This window comes from Ursus americanus, chromosome 3 (genome assembly GCF_024610735.1).
Source record: "Ursus americanus isolate L20-20 chromosome 3, mUrsAme1.1.p, whole genome shotgun sequence".
Classification (NCBI taxonomy): Eukaryota; Metazoa; Chordata; class Mammalia; order Carnivora; family Ursidae; genus Ursus; species Ursus americanus.
This window is the reverse complement of record NC_142129.1, coordinates 81,058,052-81,082,831: the sequence shown is the minus strand read 5'-3', so window position 1 is coordinate 81,082,831 and position 24,780 is coordinate 81,058,052. Positions and strand designations below refer to the sequence as shown.

At 35.8% G+C, this 24,780-nt stretch overlaps 1 protein-coding gene across 7 annotated transcripts in view; it reads right to left on the bottom strand.

The window, feature by feature from the left end:
- The window catches only part of MAGI2 (membrane associated guanylate kinase, WW and PDZ domain containing 2), a 1,265,804-nt gene that overhangs the window by 906,950 nt on the left and 334,074 nt on the right, over window positions 1-24,780 (bottom strand). For all 7 annotated transcript variants that reach the window (XM_087861146.1, XM_087861140.1, XM_087861142.1 and 4 more), the window contains exon 2: window positions 20,875-20,991. In XM_087861146.1, coding sequence (XP_087717272.1) covers window positions 20,875-20,991 — 117 coding nt within the window. The remainder of the gene's footprint in view (window positions 1-20,874; window positions 20,992-24,780) is intronic.

Sequence of the window (24,780 nt, the reverse complement as noted above, 5' to 3'; positions counted from 1 at the left end):
ATGACGGCGCCACCCAGGCGCCTCCGGTTGTGGGCTTCTTGATTTTTCAGCCTGCCTTCTGTGTTCTGGGGGAGGGGCCTGCCGCGCCGATACTCAGGCAACCCTGTTTGGTTAGAGTCTCCGTGTCCCCTGCGAGGGAGGATGGGGATGGGCACTCTCTGAGCCGATATTTCCAGGCTTTTGTTCTCTGGCGGCTTTCCCTGGCGGCCGGCTATGCCTCTTCTGAGGGTCAGAGCAGCAGAGGCTGCATTGTCGCAGAACAGAGGGATTGCGGCCCGTTCTCCACTGATGTTCCGGCCACTTTAACTCTGTTACTGTTGGTGCTGCTCAACCCTGCGGCGTCCCGGGATGTGCGCACCAACTCGGCGACCCTGCCCTCACTTCCAGGGCCGGTGCGTCTCTGTCCTTTGTGTTTCTAATGCCGCCAGCCACCGGCCGCCCAGTCTCTGTCCTTTGTGTTTCTAATGCCGCCAGCCACCGGCCCGCGCGTCTCTGTCCTTTGTGTTTCTAATGCCGCTAGCCACCGGCCGCCCAGCGCGCTCCCGGGTCTCCCGGTCTCAGTCTATGCCCGGTGAGCACACCTCGATTCCGGAGTTTCGTGAGAAGCCTGGTGGCGCGCGCACCCGGTTCAGGGTCTCAGTCTGCTGTTTCGCGGGTGCCGACCGCGAGTCCGCCCGCTCCCCCGTGCAGGTGGCCCGCCAGCCGCCAGCCGCCCCGCGCGCGCTCCGGGAGTTCCCGGTCTCAGTCTGGATCCCGTGAGCACACCGGGATTCCGGTGTTCCGGGAGATGCCTGGTGGCGCGCGCGCGTTCACGGCTCACCGGTCTCAGTCCGCTCTCTCGCGGGTGCCCTCTGTGTGTCCCCCGCTCCCCCGTGCAGGTGGCTGCCGCTTCCCGGCGCCCAAACGCGGCGGCTCCCTCCCCCTTCCGTTTATCTTCCGATATCCGTGCACGGTTTACAGCTCCCCTCTTCGTACCTCAATACTCAGCGCTGGAGATGTTCATTTGTAGAGATCCAGATGCATCATCCTGCGTCTCAGGCTGATTCCGTGGTTATTTAGGCTGGTCTGGTACCTATCCAGCTCGACTCAGGGGACCGGCTGAAAAAGGGGTCCCCTACTCCTCCGCCATCTTAACTCCCTCCCCCTCAGTCTCAGAAAGGTAATTTCTGAAAGAGACTTTGACTGCTTCATTCAGCATTTAAAGTTACTGAATAATTACTAATTGGAAATTACCAAATTAATTATTTGCTGTCTCTATACTTCATATACATTTATAGATCACTTCAAAATTTTCCAAGTATTTAATAATTAGATTCACGTATGTCAGAAATTAATGTTTAAAAGTATTTTTTTTTTGCATTTGTATTTTGTTTGCAGGTTAAAGCAATTTTTTCTTCAATGCTACATTTTTATATAAGATTTACAAGTTTGCCAAGGAACAAATGTATATATTTACTATATCATTTAGACTTTATGGGCTCTTATATTTATATTTTTTATACACATTAGAAGTAGGAAATAGCTCTACCACTTAGGATGTTCACTCATAAAGTGATAATTTCTCTGCAGTAAAATAATGTACTTTTCAATTGTCAAATAGCAAATATAAACACTCCTGAAGTTTTAAAACTCTGAAATCTTTTCATATAAAGCTACAGTTATTACTTCCTTTTTATAATCATTTTCTAAACAATAGATTTTAGTCCTGCAAATATTTATTCTTTAGAAGCATAAAAGTCACTACTCTCAGAAATGAATTTTAAGGTAGAAATTACCTCAATCATTATTCCCAATAAATTGGGAAATTATAATGCTATATTCTTGGTTTCATTATTACTTCAGTATATTTTTTTCTATGTTTATTAATTTAGGTACTGAAAGCATCAAATGCTTTTAATTTAGTAGTTCCAATTATACTGTTCAGTAGAATTCTCACTTTGAGAAAATTATTTTTGATCTACAGGTAATTCCTAAAAGAAAATATTTATAATATCCAATTCCAGTGTTTGAGTTGCTTTATTGATATCCTGTGAATGACAAAAAAAGAGTTAAATCAAGCAACAAAGTACCAGCCAACTGTGGGACATGTAGGTTTCCACCATTTGAGGAAGGTTGTTTTCATAATTCAGGCCGTAAGACTGTCCCTTTTCATTTGGTAAGCATTATTTCTTTATTATTATTATTATTATTATTATTATTATTATTATCATCATCATCATCATCATCATCATGGCTCACTAGTAGTTAAGTTTAAACAAACTTAAGTTTAAATTTAAGTAAGTTTGTTTAAACTAAATCTAAGTTTTAAATCCCCATCTGCTGTATACTAGAGTGGTTGGTTTTTTGTTTTTGTTTTTGTTTTTTATCGGCGTGGTTTTGCCTACAGCATAAGGAGACCCTCTATAATTCTAAATTTAATCCTGGTGCCCCAAATAAAATATTCATCTTTTAAGTCATGGCAGGATAATTAGGAGAGGCTATGACAGCCTGCTGGATATGTGTTTACTTTTAATTTAATTCCGATAAGTAGAATAGTTAATCATTGTACATAGCAAGGTCATCTTTATTAATTCAGTTGCATACCTATATGAAGATATCCCTATAGCAGATTCCAGGTAATGTTTTTCCATGGAACTCAATCAGTCTTTCGTGATGGCAGTAAATACTTTGTCCAGATTGTACTTTGTCACAAACCATCAGTTATTGCACGGTGTTTATAAATTCTGTGACGCACATCACAGGACACTTACAAAGACTAATGATGAGTTAGGCATTTTAAGAAACCAAAACTGAAGTAACACTATTTAGCACTTAAATGACATTTTTCATTTTCAAATTACTTTTGCATGAATACGAATTAATCGTACAAGTACCACGAAGAAGGTAAATAAAATTATGACCCTTATTCTGGATATAAGAAAAATGAAGTCGTGAGTCTAAGTTGTTTTCATCTTTCTACTTATCTCTCACTCTATTACATACCTATTTAAATATCAGTTCTCTTTAAATACACACGCAAACAACCAAACAACAACAAACGCCCTTTGAACTCTGATTTGGCCTACTTGAAAGCTCACGCATGGGAGATTGGTTCACTCCTTCTCATGAAACTCATCGTTCTGTTTGTTCTACCTCTTGTCCATTCCAACCAATTATTCTTTTTCAATCTAGTACCCTAGTGCTTAAACAAACAAACAAACAAACAAAAACAAAAAAACATGTACAATGTCCTTGCTGAAGACGCGGACAAACTAAGGCCACTAGGCTTAAAGTGATTTAGCCAAAGCCACAGAATCAGCACTAAAGTTCAAGTGCACACAAATCTCCATTCTGTTTTCTACCATAAAACTGACTATCATATACTAAGGAGGGATGTTTATTGTTTTGCATTTCCTCTGATTTTGTCTCTTGCTCCCTTATCAGTTAATACCTCACTATGTCTTTTCTACTTCTGTGACACAAGATAATCAAGAACATACTCACCTATGAGTAGCTAGGAGTCAGGGAAATGTGAGACCGTATACAGCTGGGTCAGTTCTTTTAGGTTGAGGATTATAGACAAGCATGTGCTGGAGCAAGGAGTAAAGGAACAGCCCCGAAATCTGGAGTATTTGTTATTAAACTGAAAGAACACTCTTAAAGTGGAACCTTTGAGGATATTAATTTTCATAAGGAAGGTCGATACAGTTTGTGTAGAGGATGAATAATGTGGCACTTCCTCTAACAAGGCAAGAAGGTGAAATTTTATTTTATAACTTTGCATGGCTTCATAAGTTTAGGAAATGGAAAGTGAGAATGATATTAATGAGTTGGAAAAAAGTATAGATATAGGTGTGCTAATGAATACAACTTTAATTGCTAAAATCTTTCAGGCAATAACTGATTTCAGGGAAGAGCATCCACTTATAATGACTATTATGTCAATTTAACAGCATTAATGCAGCTAAAATATGACAACTTAAAGCTGATTATGTTCCATACATGTTGATAACTATGCTTTCTAGACTCTGCATGGAGCCTAAGTGAAAAATGATTATCCTAATTTTAAGGTTTATCATTAACTACAGAATAAAGGACAATGGGGTACTTTGTTTAATCCATAATGAACCAACATTTCAACTCACAAATTTATCTCCGTGATTAAAGTGATCAAGTTCAAAGTGCAAGTTAGATAAAAATTTCATAGAACACTATAGAATCTTTATTTCCTCCTTTTCTTTCCCCGTTAATCATGTCTGAAAGTTTCTTCTACTATAGAAAGTAGAATAGAAATATGAATTTTATTAAAAACAGTTTCATTTCTTCATTATTTTTAATAAAAGAAACAACCAGGATGCCAAATTGGAGCACTGATGAACAATGCAATAATATACGCTTTATATTGACTCTTTTACTTTTGATATATACACACATGGCCAAGGGGGAAAGAAATTATTTATAATTGCATACCTTATTTATTTTCAAGAACAGAGAAAAGCATTAACACATTTTGTCCTAGGATTCACTTTCATATAAAGGGCACTTTGGTTTGTATTGGTCAGAATAATTCTATTGTATGCTTCAATAAAACAAATGAACTTCCAAATCTTAGTGTGACCCTCAATTCTGCAAGTTTTAGTCTGGCTTGTTTAAGTCCAATATTGTTCAGGGAAGTCTATTCTTGTGATGAGTACACCAATGAAAATATATGGCCATTAAGTTCACTGCCCCAGGAAAAGAGATAGTGGAAGAGCACCAGCTCATTGTTTCATCAGTCACATTGAACGTCCAGAACTAGTCATATGGTCCTAAACCAAATACAAAGAAGAGAGCAAAACACAGAAAACTCATGATATCTGTTGAGCTCTACACTGAACTGTCACAAATGGAGATTTGATTATTTCCAAAAAATTAAATATAAATCAAGCAAAACAAATTGGTTTAATTAAATCTGGGTAGTTTTTATTTCAGGTGTGTTAAATTTTAACCATTAGCATAAAACCAGAAATATATCTGCCAAATCTGCAAAAACCTAGGAAAAAGTAACTATTACAAGATAGAAAGTTCATTTTGAACCAAATAGAAAATATCTGGAAACACGCTCACTCTCTCTCCTAATCTTGCAATTAAACCCATTAATTAAAGTCCTGTGTTATTTTGTTTTTCTTCAATGCTTAATTGGTCTCCAATAGCTTGTCTAGAAGGGCTGAAAGAGGAAGATCAATAGACTTGAACAAAGTTTTACAACTTGTTGATATTTCATGTGGCAGTTGCTAAAAACACTCTTTATTTGTCATGGAATGTCTACTGACCAGTGTGCTATCACCAGTCAAGAGTCATCATAGGATTTTCTCTCAGGGTGGCTATTTTGACTCAGCCTCAAGGTATACAGTTAAAGCCAAGATATGGAGAAGGATGGATTAGAACTAGAAGGAAAAATAAGATACAAGGCCTAGGTGGATAGACGATGACACAGAATAATTAATCTGCATCAAGGTGAATCAGCAGTCTACTTTCAAGATTTGAAATCAACAGCAGAGAAAGATTTGTTCTATAACTCTGTAGTAATGTATGTGCATACGTGCTTTGTGTGTATGTTTTTTTTTTTTTCATTTGCAACCATGTCCAGTATTAAGAATGCATGAACGTCTGAGTAGAGACTGTTCTAGTGGAAAAAAGAGCTCAGGACATTTTATTTCATTGACTAAATGTCCAGATTAATTACATCAGTGCTAATTACATTGTTTAATAGTAGCAGTTTTGCTGTGACTTTCATCTTTCCTGTAAATAAAAACTACCTTTCCCCCAAAGAATTGGCTGTTAGATGAATTTCATTATGCTAGTCAAGGATTAACCACCTGTCATATTTTTATTACAGAAATATTTTGGGTCGTAATTATCTGTGATGTTTCATACACTAGTAGGAAAAATGCAAGGTTCTCAAGGGAAGTGTTCTGATTTACTTGGTTGCTGCTGAATGAAGTTCATGAAATATTTTATTTTGCAGGGTTGATGGAAGGCATGATCGTGCAATGGTGCTAGGAAGAAAAGAAAATCCTAGAAGCATGCCTTTTAAAGATGTTACAGGCTATGAATTTAAGATTGATTTTGGTATCCCAGAGTGAGAATAAAAATCTTAATATGTAATTGATTCTGAAGGCACCCTTTCACCCTTCCATGTGCTTTCAGCAAAGGAGCTCCTCCACCTGAATTCTAGATTCCACACTTACCTCACTCTAAGGAGATTTCTTTTGCCTATATTCCAAATCCTTTCCTTCTGCCTTCAGATATGCAAGGAATGGTAGATGGTGGTGGTGGTAATGGTGGTGGTGTGATCTCAAGTAACAGACTGGGGCCTTCCATAAAGCCTTGTCAAATACCATTATTTCCAGCCTATACGCTGTATCCTCACTCAACACAGATTGCACTAATCCAAATTGCAACCACAGAATATTTCACCTGCTGTTGACCTTCTTGTTCTACTCTGTACTCAACCTTTTGTTTCTATCTATCTATCTATCTATCTATCTATCTATCTATCTATCTATCTATCTATCTATATCTATCTATCATCTACCTATATCCATATAATATGTATAGATTTTTATATGCCTTCAAAGTTGAGTTGACGTCACACATATTTCTCTTTATTCTTTCATCCATTCATCTATCCATCCATCCATCCAATAAATGTTTACTGAACACTTAAATTAAGGATGGCCAAACTGGGTAGAATTCCAGCAGGCAGTTTCTCAGTTAATTAACCAAGTTTTAAAATCTAGTTCCTAATTATGAAAGCCTAGACTTTGGTCAGTACTATAGGAGATCGAGCACTGATAACACAGATGATAAACAAAATGGAAAACCCATTTGCCTAGTTTACAATAAAAAATTGCTTTCAAATGGTCTAGAATATCATCTCTGTAATAAATATGTAAGAATTCGAACATAACCAGGTAGCAAAGCTCCATGAAAAAATACATCATACACAGACTGATTTGTGATCAGACACAGTCAGAACTAGAGAAGCTACAGAAATTGAGTTAAATCAGATAATCTAAGACACATTTCATAAGGGGGTTGTACTATAGTTTCTAGGACTTCAGTGACTGACATTTACTGAATTGTTATCATTCTCCCTGTTAGGGCATCCTTGTCATTGTGACCAGGAAGGTTAACATTCAGTGGTTATGATTTTTCTCTTCACAATATTTGGCAGGGACACTACCAACCCTTAACTACTTGACTCTTCTTTGTCACTTTGACATACACTGTCACATTCTTTCTTTACAGTGTTGGTTCTCAACTGGGAAGATTTTTGCTTCCCAAGAAACATTTAACAATGTCTGGAGACAATTTTGGTTGTGACAAGTCAGGGAGGGCAGCTGGCATCTTGTAGGCAGGAGTCAGAGATATTGTTAAACATCCTATAATGCACAGGGCAGTGCCCACAACAAAGAATTATTCACCCAAAATACCAATAGTGTCAGGATTGAGAAACCATGCTCTAGCGATGTTATTATGGTCAATCTGCTTATAGTGTAGCTTTGTTTTCCTTGGAGCTATTCTGACTCGTAAAAGTGACTCTGCCAATCCTGTTTTCGCCCACTAAGTGTAAATATGAGATTTAACTAGCAACATGGCAATGTTATTTACCATTTCAAGTACTTGAGGACAACTCACTGTGTATTTACAAGCACTGACAATAATTACTATTAGATTCATCTTCCTAAAATACAAGTCTGTCCCCTTAGCACCCCTCATAAGGACTTTTGTAATAACAGCCAAATTTATTAAGCATTAATTTCTGCAAGACATTGTTCTGACCATCTTAATTTATTTAATTTTCTCAGAATTTCTATGAGGTAAGTACTATTTTATCCCCATTTTACAAATGATGAAACAATGTCACAGAAAGACTACCTACTTTACCAAGGCCACCTAGTTAGAAAATGCTACAACTGGGATTTAAATCCAAGTACTTTATTGTGTTGTGTTAAATGATAATGTTTGGTCTAGATGGGCTTTAAAATGCTACAAACAGTTAAAAGAATAAAGTTCAAACTCTTCTAATCAGCTTCATAGCACTCTGAATCCTGACCTTCTCTTCTTCTCTTGACTTCCCACCCAATACCTTGAACTATAAAAGCTCCACCCCTATTTTTCTTATGCACATTGCCAGGACTGAGGATTTGCTTAAAAGGTCTTCTCAACTGGAATGCCCTCTGGCTCTTGCCACCTGTTCAATTACACTTGGTTTCCAAAGCTGGGTTAATAAGGCTTGCCTTTTCCCTGAAGTCTTTCATCCCTGGCTGCTACAGTTAATAATAATCTGACTTTCACAATACTTACTATTTTGAAGAAAAAAAGTTGGCCTTTAAACATCTACTCTGTGATAGATATAATAGATAGCAATGAATATAAAGTAATATGAGATAGATAAAATAGATAAGTACATTTGAAGAAAGGCCCAAACTGGGTTAAAAAAAAATCTATGATCTATTTTTTATCACCTATATGTGAACTTGGACTGAATTTCAATTTTCAAAACATCTGTAATATGTATATAATACCCCCTTACACAGGTGTTGTGTGTGTCTCATTATTTTACTGATGGGACAGACTATATATAGAGAGAGAGAAAGAGAGAGAAGAGAGCAAGAGATCTATATATCTCTATATAGACACATAAATACATATATATTCATAAGCACATATGTCATGTTTTATATAGTGGACATAAATAAATATATATGTGTGTGTGTATGTATATATCTATATCTCTATATATCTTGTAATCAAGAGAAAAACCAAGTTTTAACTCTGGATCTGCCATACATAAGCCAAATGATCATGGGCTACTCACTTAATTTGTTGAGCCTCATTTCTCTTCTTAATAATGAAGAGAGCACTCACGGATTAACAGATTACATGCTTGATATAACTCTAGGCTTCCTGGGAACACAGGCAGGGATGGTCAATCACAACAGTCCTTAACTACCTCAGGCTGTATTTACTACCAGATTTCCACTGAGGAAATCATGGATCCATTGTTCCCAATTGAAGGGCTCTGTTCACAAATTCTAAAGAATCCAGAGTTATCCTAAGGTAAAAAATGTGTGCCTCTAACTAGTAAATGTGACTAAGTTTACCATTACAGGGTAATCCAAAAAAACCTTAGTTCTTCAGAGATTGCCATAATATTTGTTTTTCTTTCTTTCCTTCTAATTCTTGCTTTCTTTGCTTCTTATTCTTCTCCCCACTCATAAGAAATCTAGAGTATGAATATAGAAGAGCAGGTGAGAACAGAGTTCTCAATACTGGGCTCATATTGCTCAGCTGAGTTCAGCCCTTCTTGGTCTATTTCTCCAATAAGTTCCACAATCTCATCATTATTGCTATACAAAGATGAATTAACTTGGGTTTTCTAAATAATTATTCCCCAAAGTCTTCAATCTGGCTATACATCTTAATTATAATACAAGGTCAATATTTTACCTTAGTTACTTGTATATATTCAGTTTACCTATCTATAAAGTGAGAAGAATGATATTTGTTTACCTATATTTGAACTTGAGGTAAGGATACATCACTAGAGAATAGGACTCATGTTTTCATCATTCCATATTTCCAGCACCAGGCTGGTCATACACACATAGTAGATCTCAATGTTAGTTAAACTGAATTAAGATAAGTTACAATATATATATATATATAAGTTTATAAACTTATAATCTCTTTAAATTTAACAGGTTAATGATACCTTGAATTAATATAAATCTATATTAATGACATTCTGAACTAACAATCACACTTTTTTTTATAACTAATGAATTAGAAAGGTAACTTTCTATGAATATAACCATATTCAGAAGGAAAATAACATTTAACCTACAGAATAACTAAATTTATTTTTTTTAAATTTGTATCAGGGAACCAGATATCTTTTTTCCAAAACTCATGGTAGGGTCAGCTTAAATACAAGTTCTCCAAATTGTACTTATATTTTCCTTGTATGTGCATTTTTTATGTATTTCATTCTACTAAAAGACTCCTTAGTGAACTTTAAGGTAAAGAAATGATGTTGGGGCCAAAAAAAGCTTCCAATGTTGACCTCTGGTCACAGATGTTGTGCCACTTAGTGCAGAAAGCATCTTCTTTCAAAATATAATTAATTTTCTGTAGTGCTTCAAATACTATATTCAACTCCTCACTTTTAATTAAGATTCCTTTTCTTGCTGCAAGTTTAAATTATGTTCTGAAAGCAATTTTTGTCAATTGCTTTTTCATGTGAGAAATATAATTATGAACTAAATTTTATTAGTGTCATATTCATACTTTTTAATAATAAAGTTGTGAATAAAAAATGAACAAAGACTCTTACACACGTTTAAAATGTCTCATGCTATAAGTAGAGTAGAACATTTCCAGAATACACTGATAATGTGTAAGTATCTTGGTTTTCCAAAGAACAAATACGTTTCCCTGGTAGCTTTTGTATAATCAGCATACTGTAAATCAGTCATTAGGAGCTTGAGCATACATAGAAAAGTAAAAACCTTACTTTAAAAATGTTCTGTAAATCTTTTCACTAATATTTCATAACAATTACTTATATTGTTAGTATTTGACTACAGAGTCATCAAAAAGGAATTTAAAACTTAGAATGGTCTCTTAAAAGTGATAAATTTAAAACCTATTGGGTTATCACGGAAAACAAAGTTGGTTAAAGGTGATTTTTTTTCCCTTTCATCCTAAAAGCTCTTGGAGATACCATGTTTTCTGTAGGAGGGTCCCCATGTCCATTCTCCAGATTCTTAAGTGTTAAGAGGGAACTGTGGTGATTGCAGCCACAGTGCCGATTTCTCAATTCTGGCTTCATGAATCATAGTTCTGCAGCTATGGGCAGGCCTCAGGGGCAGCCCTCAGGGGCAGCCCTTACCCTGCTGGGGAAGTTCTGTATTTTTTGAGTATTGTTCCTGAGGATCTATTCTGCAATCCTTTTCTAATTTTAACAGCAATTTTCTAAACAGCTGATTTCCTAAATCTCTTCTTCCTTGCATGGCTTTATTTCCTGCCAAACCCTGAATAACACATTATATGCTGTTTTGCTTTATGAATTAGAAAAACAACCACCAACAAATTCTTTGATACCGAAAGCAGTAAGAAGTGAAAGCTTGACAGAAGTTGCCCACTCATTGGCTTCTTAATGATTTAAGTTGCTCCATGGATACTAAATATCACTGTGCATATTAATCTGGATCCCTTTAGTCAGAATTGGGGCATTTTCCCAGAAGCCAAGGAGGATCTGTGAGCATATGTGGACATTTCAATTCCATGTGTTCCTGGTGAAGGGATCAGACAAGTTGTGCCAACTTGTGTCATCATGGAACTATACTCAGAGAGCTAGTTGGAGAATTTGGGAACTGAGAAGCTGTCACTAATCTGGGCTGCAAGTGACAGCTGAGTCAGTGGAGAACCAGTTATACTGAGATGGCAAAGTAGTGTTTCTTTTCAGCAGGAAAAGGACCCTCTTCTTTTTTCCCATTAAAATGTTAAAAATTCTGAAGCAAATAACACAGGTGTCTCTGTTTTGGTTACTTTCAGATACTGTATGAGGGCAAGAACAGAGGAGGGCATGCCATTGTTGAATAATATTGAATAATATCAATCCGCTACTGATCTAGGTCTTTCTGGAGCATTGGTAGGACTGTTACCAGTGGGTCTCCTGCACAGCAATCGTGGGAATGAAGGTGTGATTTAGATGCCTTACATAATTCACTATCCATTTTCATGATTTTTTCTGCTTTTATGGAAACATTAGGTAAAAATTACAGATACACATCTAAGCGGTCTCCTATCTTCTAGGACCTACCAAAATTTGTTCACAAACTGTAGGGGAAATCAGAGCTATAGTGACCAAGGATGTAACATGGTACATCTGATAAATGGATTTTGGCATCAGACAGATCTATACACTTGAATTCCTTGTTACCTATTTAGCAGCTGTAGTGTGGGGGGATTCTTAACCTCTCTAACGCTAAATTTCCTCATCTGGAAAATGGGCACCACGACATATTTCTCATAGGATTGCAAAACACAAGGGCATCATTATAGTCATTGCATGTAGATGTTTGGTAAATGTTAATACATTCCCTCCCCTGCCCCCAACTCCATCCATCACCCTTGCAGTGATTTGCAAAAGAAATACTTTTATAAAACGCCAAGGTGAAGAACTGGAAACTTTTGTAAATACCTGTTTATAGAGTTTTATGTAGTTAGAATTTTAGATTTAGATTAGAATTCAGAGTATGAAATGCTGGTAGAAGATCTGGTAGAGCTGAGGTTAAATAAGTTTTTATAAGCAAAGTTTAGAAATTAAGGAAGCTTCTAGATAATGTAGAGTCCTTTGCTATTTTATCTCTCTTCTTATAATAAGGCTAATGGTTTTAATTATTGAAATAATATATTTATCAATTATTTATCCCCTTAGGTGTTTAAATATTCCAATATTTCTGGTGATGACATTCTAAAAAAAAGACAATTTTGTACTTTGTTGATTAATGGCCAATCAAGAGCCTCATGTCAAGATGAATTGACTTGAAGCTAGCCAATCAATGGACCTTAATTTGAAAACTTTCCTGATAACCATATATGTATATATGATTATATAAATATAAATATATATTTTTTATTGTAGGAATTTCTGTCCATATCCGCTTGACAAAAAAAAAGTCTTTTGTATCGATGGAACTCCATTTATGCTCACTAGATACCTTGCAGTTCTTTACTTTTCCTCTTTTTCTATCCTAAGAGCATCTCTGAACCTCTTTGGATGCAACCTTACGGTGCCCGTGACTCCTCAGAACTTCTACCAGAGAGTTCTTCTCATGTAGAGTGTGGGCTGGGAGCCAAATCCACCTGGGATGGAATCTCTGCTCCTCCACTCAGTGCATGGTGTCTGGCCTGTTACATAACATTAGAGCTTCAATTTCTCCATATATTTTTAAAAGTGGGGATCATGCCTTCAATGGATGCTGTGAGGATTCAATTAGAAAATGTCTTAAAAATGTTTGCACATAGGAAATATTCTGCAAATGGCGGCTGCAACTTAAAGAACTGTTCTGGTTGATATTCATGAAGTCTATTATCTAGGGCTTGTCTTGTGTGGGCACTCACCAACCATTCCCCCATTGGGAATGTTAAGATGAACGAGATTCAGGACAGGTAGTCTCAGCTTTCCTACAAATATTTAGGTCCTTTATTGACCTGTAGTTTTTCATCAGTGTCAAACAATTAAAAAGAACAGAAAAGGATTCAGAATTCCTACTAAAAATGGGAGAGGACAGATATACATGGCTTGGCATTAGCTCCCCAATTCCATGTTTTCTTTGGAGGATAAGTTAAGGAGCTATCATTTATGCATACAACTGGGTTGTGTTGAGCAGTAGGTAAAACTCTATCTTCATTCCGACAGAGCTTGTGCAGATACTTCCTGATTTTGTGTGCATAAAAAGCAATAATCCTGAAACCTAGGTTTTAAGAAATAAAGCTTGGAACAGGAACTGAGAAACTAACGGGAAATTGATCCTATGTAAACATCCGACTTGCCTATGAAAGGCAGGCTCTATGGATATTTTTTAATTGAATCAATTATCAATCTTACCTTGCTTTTACCTTCTAATTACCATGACTTAGAAACACTACTGCACCTCCTAAATTTCTCAACTGTGCTGAAAAGATTGCACTGAGCACTGATTTAGCCTCCCGTTTGCTAGATCTATTTGGGCACCAACCCAGCACCATTCACTTGCATAAGTGACATTTATTAAAGTTCAACATTAGAAGATACTATATTTCATGTTAAACATCTTATTGTAAAAATTACAATCACATTTTCACAATAATATACCTCATGCTTCAGAAGTCTTTATGTCACATCTCAACGTATTACACATTCCAAAGGAGGAGAGCAATTTTAAAAGCTTTGTATTTCTCATTATGTTTATTTTCCCATCCACTTACTAAAACTGGACCATATTTCAGAGTTTCATGAATAGTGAAGGGAGATTTCAAGGAACATCAGACTTATGATGGCATCCTTAACTTGACATTCATAGAAAAATCTGAAAGTACACGCATGGCTGGTTTTATCCAGAACTGCACTTAATTTAAACCCAGCTCTTTATTTTTGCCTGAAGTGTCTGCTGTATTTGATATATCTTCAGTTTCCATAAGCTGTTTACACCTGCTGAATATCAAGGGCATTCCATACTCAGAATAATTTAAGCCAATTTGATGAAGTGATTTGAATAACGATAATATAAAGAAGAACAAGCCAGCAGAATCAGAAAATTACAGCATTTTAGAGTAGAAAGAACCATTATAGAATTACTTCTTTCATTCCCTATCCTCCCGCCCCTTAGTCCAAAAGGTAAGGCTTTTGCCAAGGTCTTATAGTTAGTTAGTGGTAGAGTCTAGTCCAGAAATAATTACTCTTAATTCTTTGATGAGTGTTCTGTCCACAGTGCCATGTTGCCAAATAAGAAAAGCCAAGTGTTACTGCTACTCACCAAGCTCTAGTGATGCGAAACTACAAAGTGTAAATAACTTTGACTCGTGTACTAGATATTAGAATATCAGTAACCACAATTAGTATTCCTTTTTCGTTCTTTTGGACAGATGCATTTGAATCAGAAATTGAGTGTTTTACTACAAATTTACAGCCTTAAAGTCCCATAAGAACACCAGTATCCTTGCCATCTTCCCACTGCTTTCCTTCAGCCTATGTCCTAGTCAGCAGACTTTGGAAACTTGAGTAGATGTGAACCTGACAGAGTCTTAATTCTTTCTATTCAAAAAGTGCAGTGGCATGCAATAAGAGATGTTGACCTCCTTATATCCAACTGGGTAACAATTTTGAAATCTGCAGGGAGCAGATTCTGGGCTCCATAGAAGATGAGCTATTTTCCACTGACTGTGATTACCGGCTTTTCTGGAGGTAGAAAATAGGCTTCAAGCACTCATCTCCAATTCTTCTCTAGGCCAGCTGCTGAAGCCACTGAAACCCAAGAGTGTTCTTACCATTTGCCTACTCCACCCATGGTCCACAAACCCAGGTTTCCCATGAAGAACCACCCTCTTATGAAAAGGAAAGAAAGAAATACAAACCGAAAGAGAAAAACCAAGAGGAAAGATTGGGTCACAGCCATACACAAAAAAGTTGATCAAATCAGGGCAAAGGGAATTCTATATGGTTTGGAAAATTAGTAAGGTTGTTCACTATTGGTGTTTTTTGCATTTGGGGGGCCTGATGTGTTCCTTTATTCAAAAATTAGTGTCTGGTGGTGTCAAATGGATAAATGAATGCAATCACTTCTAATGTTTCTTGACTTTCCATTTAAGCAACGTTTTGAAGCCATTTCTCTCCTGTAGAGTACTTTGTCACCAGCTCAATGAATGTTACTATCTGACCAGGAAAGAGCATTCATTCTGCTCAATGGGAAAAAGAAAAACGAAAATGCATTGTACTTTCATGTAAGTGACATGAAACTAGATCTTACTATTCTCAGTGATAAGGGGCAGAAAGTAAACCTAATACAGCTTTCTGTATAAAGTAATAACACTTTTTTAATACATGTACCACTCAGGCATACATCTGAATGAGTAACCTTTCAAGTATTTGCTACTACTCAGAAGCTTTTGAAATTTTTCTTTTGAGCTAGTTTTCCAGGGCAGTTTACAAATCTCTCAAGAAATTTAGTTTCATTTGTTTATAGATTTCCTTCTCCTTTGGTCCACAATGCTAATAATCATATTTATTCTCTAATAAACTTATTCTCAAATTTAGCACCAAATACAATTAGGCTGTTTAAAAAAATTCATTTTCAAAGAACAAAAATCTGGCAACTTGATTCAGAAATAATTGCAAAAGAACATGATTCATAATCTAAAATCAACTTTAAAAGAAGATTTTAAATCGATGATTCTTATTTGAAGTAATAAGGCCAAGGTTGAAACATATATAATATATATCTGTTGAACTATATGTTTGTTTAAAATTCAGTTGGATCTGATATCTCTAGTTCTATGCCTGTATGTCTACCTATAATTCAACCTACCATTCCAACACATGAACCTATACTGCTTAAAGATATTAGGAGTATTTAATTATGCTCTTGATCACCTTCAACTCACAGAATTTCATGTCACTGGAAAAAAATTTTTTTTTGGTAGTATAACCCACAGGTTGATATCACTTTCTTTTCTTACTACATGCTTAGAACTATACTTTCATGATGAAAATTACAAGTAATTAGAAAGATTCATTTATGCCTACAAAAACATATTGCCTTATTGAATATTAAGAAATATTTTTATAAGCTTTAAAAGTACTGATGTGTACTTAAGAATTAAAATTATTTTCCCCCATGCAGTATACTAGAAGTTCTGCTCTAATTTAAGACTTTTTAAAAAAAAATTCAGACTTTTTAGTAAATATGTGTTCACCAGCTTCTCTCCAATTGTCCTCTCCGACCATAGTCCTATATAACTAAGGGAATGGGATTTTGACCCCTTGCATAGCTACACCTTTTGGCATGTTCTTAAAAGGAAAAAGTTCCCATAACTCTTAAAGAGCATGCTTCTATTTACTTCTCCATAAAAGATAATTATAACAGAAAATTTAAAAAATACATATCAGAAATCTTAAATTGTATTCTTGATACTGCTTCTTTTTAACATGATTTAGTTTATGACAACTTAAAGTGCTTAAAAATGTAGAAACATCATTGTGAGCTACACCTCAACCAGCTCTTCCATAAAAGTAATTTCTTTCATATCTTAAATCTATGTTTTTCATTTTGTTCACTTTTTATGGAATAGTTTTAGACCTTTGGTTTTATTGATTTTTGTCTTTTACTTGGTATACGCTGGTATTTCTTTTGGCTTCAAATAAATTTAAAATGTTTCCCAACAAAACCATCTCACCAAATGACAAAGTATGGACTTGGGAGAGAAGTTTAATTTTAACTACCTTCCATTTCATTCTGAAACTTTAAAAATTGGTCATTGAAGTTCTTCATGGCATCTGGTATAATGGGAAAAAGCATCTAAAATTTATATCTGTGCTCATACCTGCCTTGAAAATTAATTTGTGTCTTTAATAAATATTAAGGATAGAAAAACTAGAATTTCATCAGTAAATGAAAGTGGTTATTTTTTTCTCATTGTTAAGAAGCATAGCCAATTTAACCATGGTTGATTAGACTCAAGAGTTAACTATATGCAACCTTTATGCTCAGTAGAATATTAAAACCAAAATACTGTTTTTACTTTTTAAACACTTGAAAATTAATCCAATAGTTTTTCTGTATTAATTCCATTAAATTCTTTTATATACTTTCACCGAAAGAACAACACATCCTGCCTTAATTTTGTATACTTAACATGTTACAATGAAACAATCTTGTCTAATCTTTAAATAGATCCTGCTAACTTAGTGCTTCTGAAATTGTCTTTTGTGTACTATTAAGGTAATTGAATACTCCATTTGATGGATGTTCTGAACTCTTTTGAGTCCTTTATCTGTATACATTTTTCCTAGTTAGTCTTTATCACATTCTAGATTATAACAATTATGTCTCATCATTATTTACTCATATCTCCCAAAGTTCTATTACATAAAAATCCTATACAGCCTGAAATCAAATAGTAGAAAAATTCATTTACAGTATTTATTTTTTAAAAATCAACTTTCACTTTAGGACACCAGGATCCTCTTAAGACTTTTACCCACGACTCCCAATAAATGACATAACTAGCAACTAAAAGACATGTATTTAGGTCCAGATTGAGGTCTTTAATGGATATAAATCATGTGACTGGCTTATGTTTTAGTGAAAATATCAAGAGCTAGCTCCTAAGGATCTTTTATCCCCGATGTAATTTGAAAGAATGAAGAACTGATTGACTGGAAGCTTCTATGTGTGTATGCAGGAGCGTGTACGCTCATGTTCACCACATGCCCAATGATTCTATTTCTGTGACAAAGTCCTGCCTTCCATGACTAGAGACACAGCTTCAAGAAATATATTTTTGAAGAACTGGGCTCTCAGGTAAGGTTCTGGGGAAACGAAATGAAAAGGCTAAATGCAGTCAACTGTTGTTTATGGGGCAGGTAACAGACTGATGGGATTTATATTATATATAGTTAAGGCCCAGTAAAGACCTGAGCTGACCACCTCCCTCCCCCACTTAGCTTGGAAACTGACCAGCAGCTGGACCCACATTCCTTTCAGGGAGTTGGCCATAACTGAATTTGGCCACAATTGAATTTGGCTGTATAGGGGTGTTTGAGGGGAGAGTGTCCCGGGGGCTCTCACCCCAGAACCTTCCCTTATTCACTAGACACCAAGGAAATCTAGCTCCAAGACTGCTCCTTTCCACCCAGTTGTAGTTATTGGTGGTGGAGTAATTTGGTGGTAGCAAACAGAATTACTCAGTTGGGCCTTGCCTTGTAAAAACAATTAAGCCAGCCCCTCATAGATATAAGTTGACTACATTATTTTTTTCATGGAGTTATCCAGGACCTATTCCTGGTGCCATTAATAGATTACACAAGAGGCATGCATGTCAATGTATGCATTTGTAAGAACGGTGACATGTGCTTCAGTAGTACCATTTCCTTTTATGTTTATATGAAAACCAATGAGAATTTTCTGACCCAAGAAAATATGTAACAAACATCACTCTATACTCAAGGTCAATAGATATGCTGGACATACATTTAAGTTTTTAAATAAAGCCAGGATTTTTCATACAACTGACACATTTTTGTTGCATACTCTGCATATGTCTGAACATTTTATTAAAAGACATACTGAGTGAAGATGGTGGATTATCCGGGTCTAATTCATCAGTATAAAAGTGATTATAGATCATACAAATCAGACTCATTTCTATCTTAGATGGTTCTTCACTTTTATGCAAAGTTAAGAGCATCCTTAGTGAGTAGTATTACTGGAATTGGCTATTAGGAGTGGTGGCTACAAATCCAAAGAATAATTGTTTGATTATAATATTCAGATTCATTGAATTTCTAATCATCTCCTTTATAGGAGCTATTCAAGGACTTCTAATTGAATTTATGACCTTGTACCGAAATCATATCACAAAACTCTTTATGTTTACTCATATAAGCCTAGTTATTTTACCCTTATATTTATTTTTCCTTAATAGTATTTCTTTGGTACTCTAAAGAGAGATGACTTATTTAAGAAGTTAATTAACTAATGCAAAATTTACTCCTATTATCTTCATATTTAATTAAGACTTCTTATTTATGTCATCGCCTCAGCAAGGACTACAAGTATTTCTGAATGTCAGCCTCTTATCTATTTCCCTCAGCTTTTAAACATAATAAAGTGCCCAGATTCTTTATTCAGTATTTCAGATCTCCTTTCTTTCATGTCACAAAAGATAAATGCACATGGCTGTGCTGACAACATCACAGCTTTGAAAATGCGTCCACCCGTTACCTTATAAACAGTTCATCACTTACTTTAATCCATCTTCTTCTGGCCATCACTCTAATGTCAAACTTACAAGTTTAAGAATGCACTTTTCTCAACTTCTAGTTTTAAAGCAAGAGTGCAACAGTCTATTCACTTCACTAACACAAATGGACAGAGAGGTAGCATTTAGATTGACAACATGTCAATCAGTAAGCATTCTCATTTAAGAATACATGATAGTTGGGGCCCTGGCATTTTTATTTTGCAGAACATTCAGTGTTAACAATGGCACAAGTCTAGCCCTCCTAAGATGTGCATAGGTGGAAAGTGTTGGGGGTTGACTTTCCATTTCACTTCTCTCTGTGTTTTCAACATTTCAGTATAATCATCCATGATCTATACCTTTCACATAGTTTTGGTAGCTCAGTACCCTTTCTCTGCACCTGTATATACATATACACATTTTTTTGCTTGTTTATTTATCCTAGCCAAGTTTTCCTTTCTTTAATATCAACTTTCCAAAGCCCATAACTTTGAGTTTATTAAAATTCAGAGCAACACTAAAACAAAAAGAATACACACGACACCCACAGAGTTTCTGGAGAGTTTGTAAAGTCTCTGGGGGGTCATGAAACCTGAAGGAAATGGATTTTGATATTTACGTAGGATCTAGGACCTGACTTGAAAAGTCCTTGAATTGTCCTGAAGTTAGTAGAAGATTATTAAATAAAATGAAACAGGTACTAAAAAGTTAATGTGTGAATTTTTTCATTTGACCAAGTCCTCTCTTTTGAAGCAGCACCTGCTCATAACCAGGGATTTTTGTTTTGTGGACGTCTATAGGTTGCATATAAGAAATTTGTACCCAACACTCAATATTAGCACTTTCTAAGAGTTATAGAACATTAAGCTTTACTTTTCAATGCATAAGTTTCTTTTCACTGGTGAGGTTCCCCTGCTGCAAACCAGAGATGAGGCTGGGAGTTACTGTGTAGATTCTATTTACAAAATAGCTGTTTTAACTGATAGATTTAATTTGCATTCTCCTGTCTCCCAGCATGGAGTTTTACCCCAATCATGATTCATTCTAAATCATCGACATCCTGGACTAGAGTTAATATTTCTCAATACTAATTTAAGAAGTAAGATAGGTTTTGTAGCTTGAAAATCCCAAGTCTCTTCTGGCTACAACATCATCAAAAACCACACAATGGCAGCTACAAGGTTTTTCATTTAAAAATTCCATATCTCAAATCAATTTTGTCCCAAAAGCCCACCATAAAAAAAAAAAATCAATGCAATTTAACTTAAAAAAAATAATGGATATATAGCTGAACATTTAGTTTTAACACAGAAAGACAATATCGCCTGTTGTACTCACATGGCACCGTGCGGAGGTAGAGGTTGTCACGGATGATTTGTTGAAGTTCGTGGTCCACAGAACCCTTCTGAAATCGTAAGTTGAGGTAGTGACGAAGATCCTTATCAACAATTCCTCCTAGAATGATAAAGTTTCTTAATGAAGGATGTTGGAAAATATTTTAAGTATGTAGTTTGATTCTGTCATAAATATAGTCATGAACCCATTTAAAGATTTATTTAATTATTAGAGAGAAAGAGAGAGAGAGAGAACATGCAGGCAGGGGAAGGGCAGAGGGAGAGAAAGTCTCAAGCAGACTTCACACTGAGCACAGAGCCTGAGGTCGGGGCTCAATCCTTCCACCTGCTATTACAACTTCAGCCAAAACCAAGAGTTGGGTGCTCAAAGAATTGCACCAGCCAGGCGCTCCTCATGAACCCATTTAAACATTTACCTCCATAATTATAAAAACATTTACTGAGATAATAATCGTCAGGTCTGTGCTCAGTGTTTTACAATACATTCTTTAAATTATTTTTCATTTAAAATGAAGTCTATAATACGGCAAAAGATATGTGTTACTCCTGAACTAATAGTGAAATGTCATAGTATATCTCATTGCATGGCTGAAAAAGACCACTCCCCCCACCTCCATTGTCCTTCTGGCGGGCATCATTCTACTTTCTATCTCTATAAATTTGACTACTCTAGGTATATCATATAAGTAGAATCATATAATATTTGCCCTTTAGTGACTGGCTTAGTTCACTTAGTATGTCTTCAAGGTTTGAGAAGATTTTTAAGTTATTCAAAGTCACTATGGATTTAGATAAGTAGGATGATATGAAAAGTTAAAAGAAAAAAACCTTATACAAATATTAATACTGTCTCCTTTATATAATAAATCAAAGTAATTTTATGTGTGCAAATATTTTTAACTTGGGACAAGGTTTGAAAAAATTTAGATTTTTTTCTTTTATTATTATAATTGTTTTATTATTATTATTATTATTACAGAAATAATTTTAAGCCTATTTGCCATTATAATCTAACAAAAAATAAACTGGACTATTGGTGAGAAAGCTTACTCTGTGGATCTATCAAAGTCTAATTTAATATTTAAAGATAATTATTCTAAGTTATTATTTTGTTTTATTTTTTATTTAAGCAGGCTCCACGCCCAGTGTGGAAACCAATGCAGGGCTCGAACTCATGATCCTGATATCAAAAGGTGAGCGAATATCAAGAGTTGGATGCTTAACCTACTGAGCCACTTAGGTGCCCCAATGATGTTAAATTATGAAGATTTATCTGAGATCCTTCTTATTCGTATACTTAAAAGAAATTGAAATACCTGCAAAAATATAAATAAAAATTCCTGATACAGTTATCTTTTCAAACATATTAAGTAACTGAGCCAAGACAAAAAATTAAAGATAGACTAGGAAACCTGTAATAATCACATAAATCATAGTCTCTTCAAGTCCTTTTGAATCCCAAAATTACAATTCATCAATGTATTTGTACCACCATGACCATGTAAAATAGCATTTGGTGGGTGTGCATATTTGCAACACAAACACCTCTTACACAAACAGTAAATATATTTGCAAACGACATATTGCAACATTTTTGAAGTTTCTGAATCCATTGTTTCAGTTGTCTCCTACCTGCTGGCAGAGCCTCAGTAAGATGCCATAAGAAATATTTTTAACTGAATTAACTATCAAAATTCTTACCCTTCAAACACCGTTTCTCATATATTTGAACAAATAATTGCAATCTATTTTTCTTCCACCCAATATAATATGATAGCAGAAAACAAATGACATCAAAGGAAAACATACTGCTTATTGAGCACACATAAATACTACATCCAGAATGCTTGTACGTATAATTTTCCAAATTCAAAACAATTTCCTTAGTCAAAGAAGCACAGCAGTCAGATATGAAAGTCACTTGAAACTACCATCACACTTATCAATAATTACCTATTCTTTATACCTCCAAACATCCCGCATTTCCATGTGTCTTGGACCTCCTGACATCCCTCTGAAGTAGTTAATAATTAGAAATCCTAAAATTCTGTTTCTCTCCCTTGGTCTTTTCCGGTCAACAGATCATGTCTACCCTTGCTGCTAATTCATTACAGCCACAGAGCAAGCATCATGCCTGCCTGTTCTCAGCTGTCATTTCTGCAGAGTTCTAAGTGTACAGGTCCTTCAGCAACTGCACTCCAGCTTTCTTCTCTTTTTCTCTCTGTCTAATATGTGGGACATGCCAAGTGATGAGATGCTTTCTGGCAGCCCGAGAAAATGCTAACTATAGAACAAAAGATGTAGTCTGTCCACTAAAGTAAGCTAGAATCACTCACCTAATGTAACATGGATAAGCTCACATTTTGTAGTCAGGACGATTCTTGTCCCTGAAAATAGATTATCATTTGAAAACATTTTTTTGGACTACAAATATACTACATTAGCCCTCTCAAAAGTTGGCCTATTTAAGAAAACAACAACAAAAGGCTGTCTATTCACTCAGTGACTGTTTTTCCCCCCATGGAATTATCTGCTGAAGTTTCTGAGAATTATTTAAAAATTTCTTCCACTAATTAGGGGCGCCTGGGTGGCACAGCGGTTAAGCGTCTGCCTTCGGCTCAGGGCGTGATCCCGGCGTTATGGGATCGAGCCCCACATCAGGCTCCTCCGCTATGAGCCTGCTTCTTCCTCTCCCACTCCCCCTGCTTGTGTTCCCTCTCTCGCTGGCTGTCTCTATCTCTGTCAAATAAATAAATAAAATCTTTAAAAAAAAAAAATAAAAAAATAAAAATTTCTTCCACTAATTAAAATGAAAGACATAAATGATCACAATTATTTTGGAAGGACTTCTCTTGCCTCACATTTCACAAATACTTTATTTTTCTTCATAATTTATCATAGCATCTTTCAAGTAAGGCGATTTTATTTATCCTTGTTATGGTGAATTCTGCTACTTGCCTACCCAGCATATTGTTTTCCTCTATTCTTTTTTTATTAAGAACCCTGACTTAATTTCAGACCCAAACATGCTCCACTCTAGGACATGGATCACAGTGGTCTGAAACAGTCCTAAGATCTAGTTCCTTACTTTCCTACCTGCTCTTTCAGTCTTCCATTGAGACCTCACACAGGAGGAGGGTATTTCTTACTCATTGAACTAGGACAGGTATCTGAGATGGAGCAGTCACATTCTGACCACAAAGTGACATGCACAAGGGACAAATCCAACAGTTTAGGAGATTGGAGTAGAGGTTGGAAACAACCTGGGTCCCTGATAGCTTCGATGAGGAGCTAAAATAATATCAGCAACCACATAACTTAAGATTTCTTGTTATATGAGAAAAAGTATATATTTATTTTCTAAAACTATTATGGGTTTCTGTTATCTGCAACTCTACATGATCCCAAGCGATAGTTGGGTATGTATAGAACTGTTTGATATAGATATGTTTGTAGAGTTTGTGCACACACAGACACACACATTTAAAGGCACGTTTTCTCTTAATTAGCAATTTAAATTAGAGAAGACTTAAGCAACAGGCAGTGGGCCATGTCTGAGTTGAAAAATAGCTCCTGGGTCTCAAGACTACCTGATTTCAGGTATCTAAGTTAACATTTTAAAGAATTCCACATGGTGAAGTGTTCAATAAATGTTATCTATTGTTAAAACAACTGAATCATCTGCTACATTATTTGCCATAGTTATAATTTTTGGTTGTGTTGTTATTTTTTGTCTGTGGCATTTCTGCTTTGTCACTTGTCGGTGATACCTAGATTTGCGGGCTTATAAGATGCCTACACTAGTCATTCCATCAAGCAGAGCACCAGCCATCGCCAATGCCTTAGCCACAGTACTCTGCCCTTCAAAAAACTCAGTGGCTCTTACTTA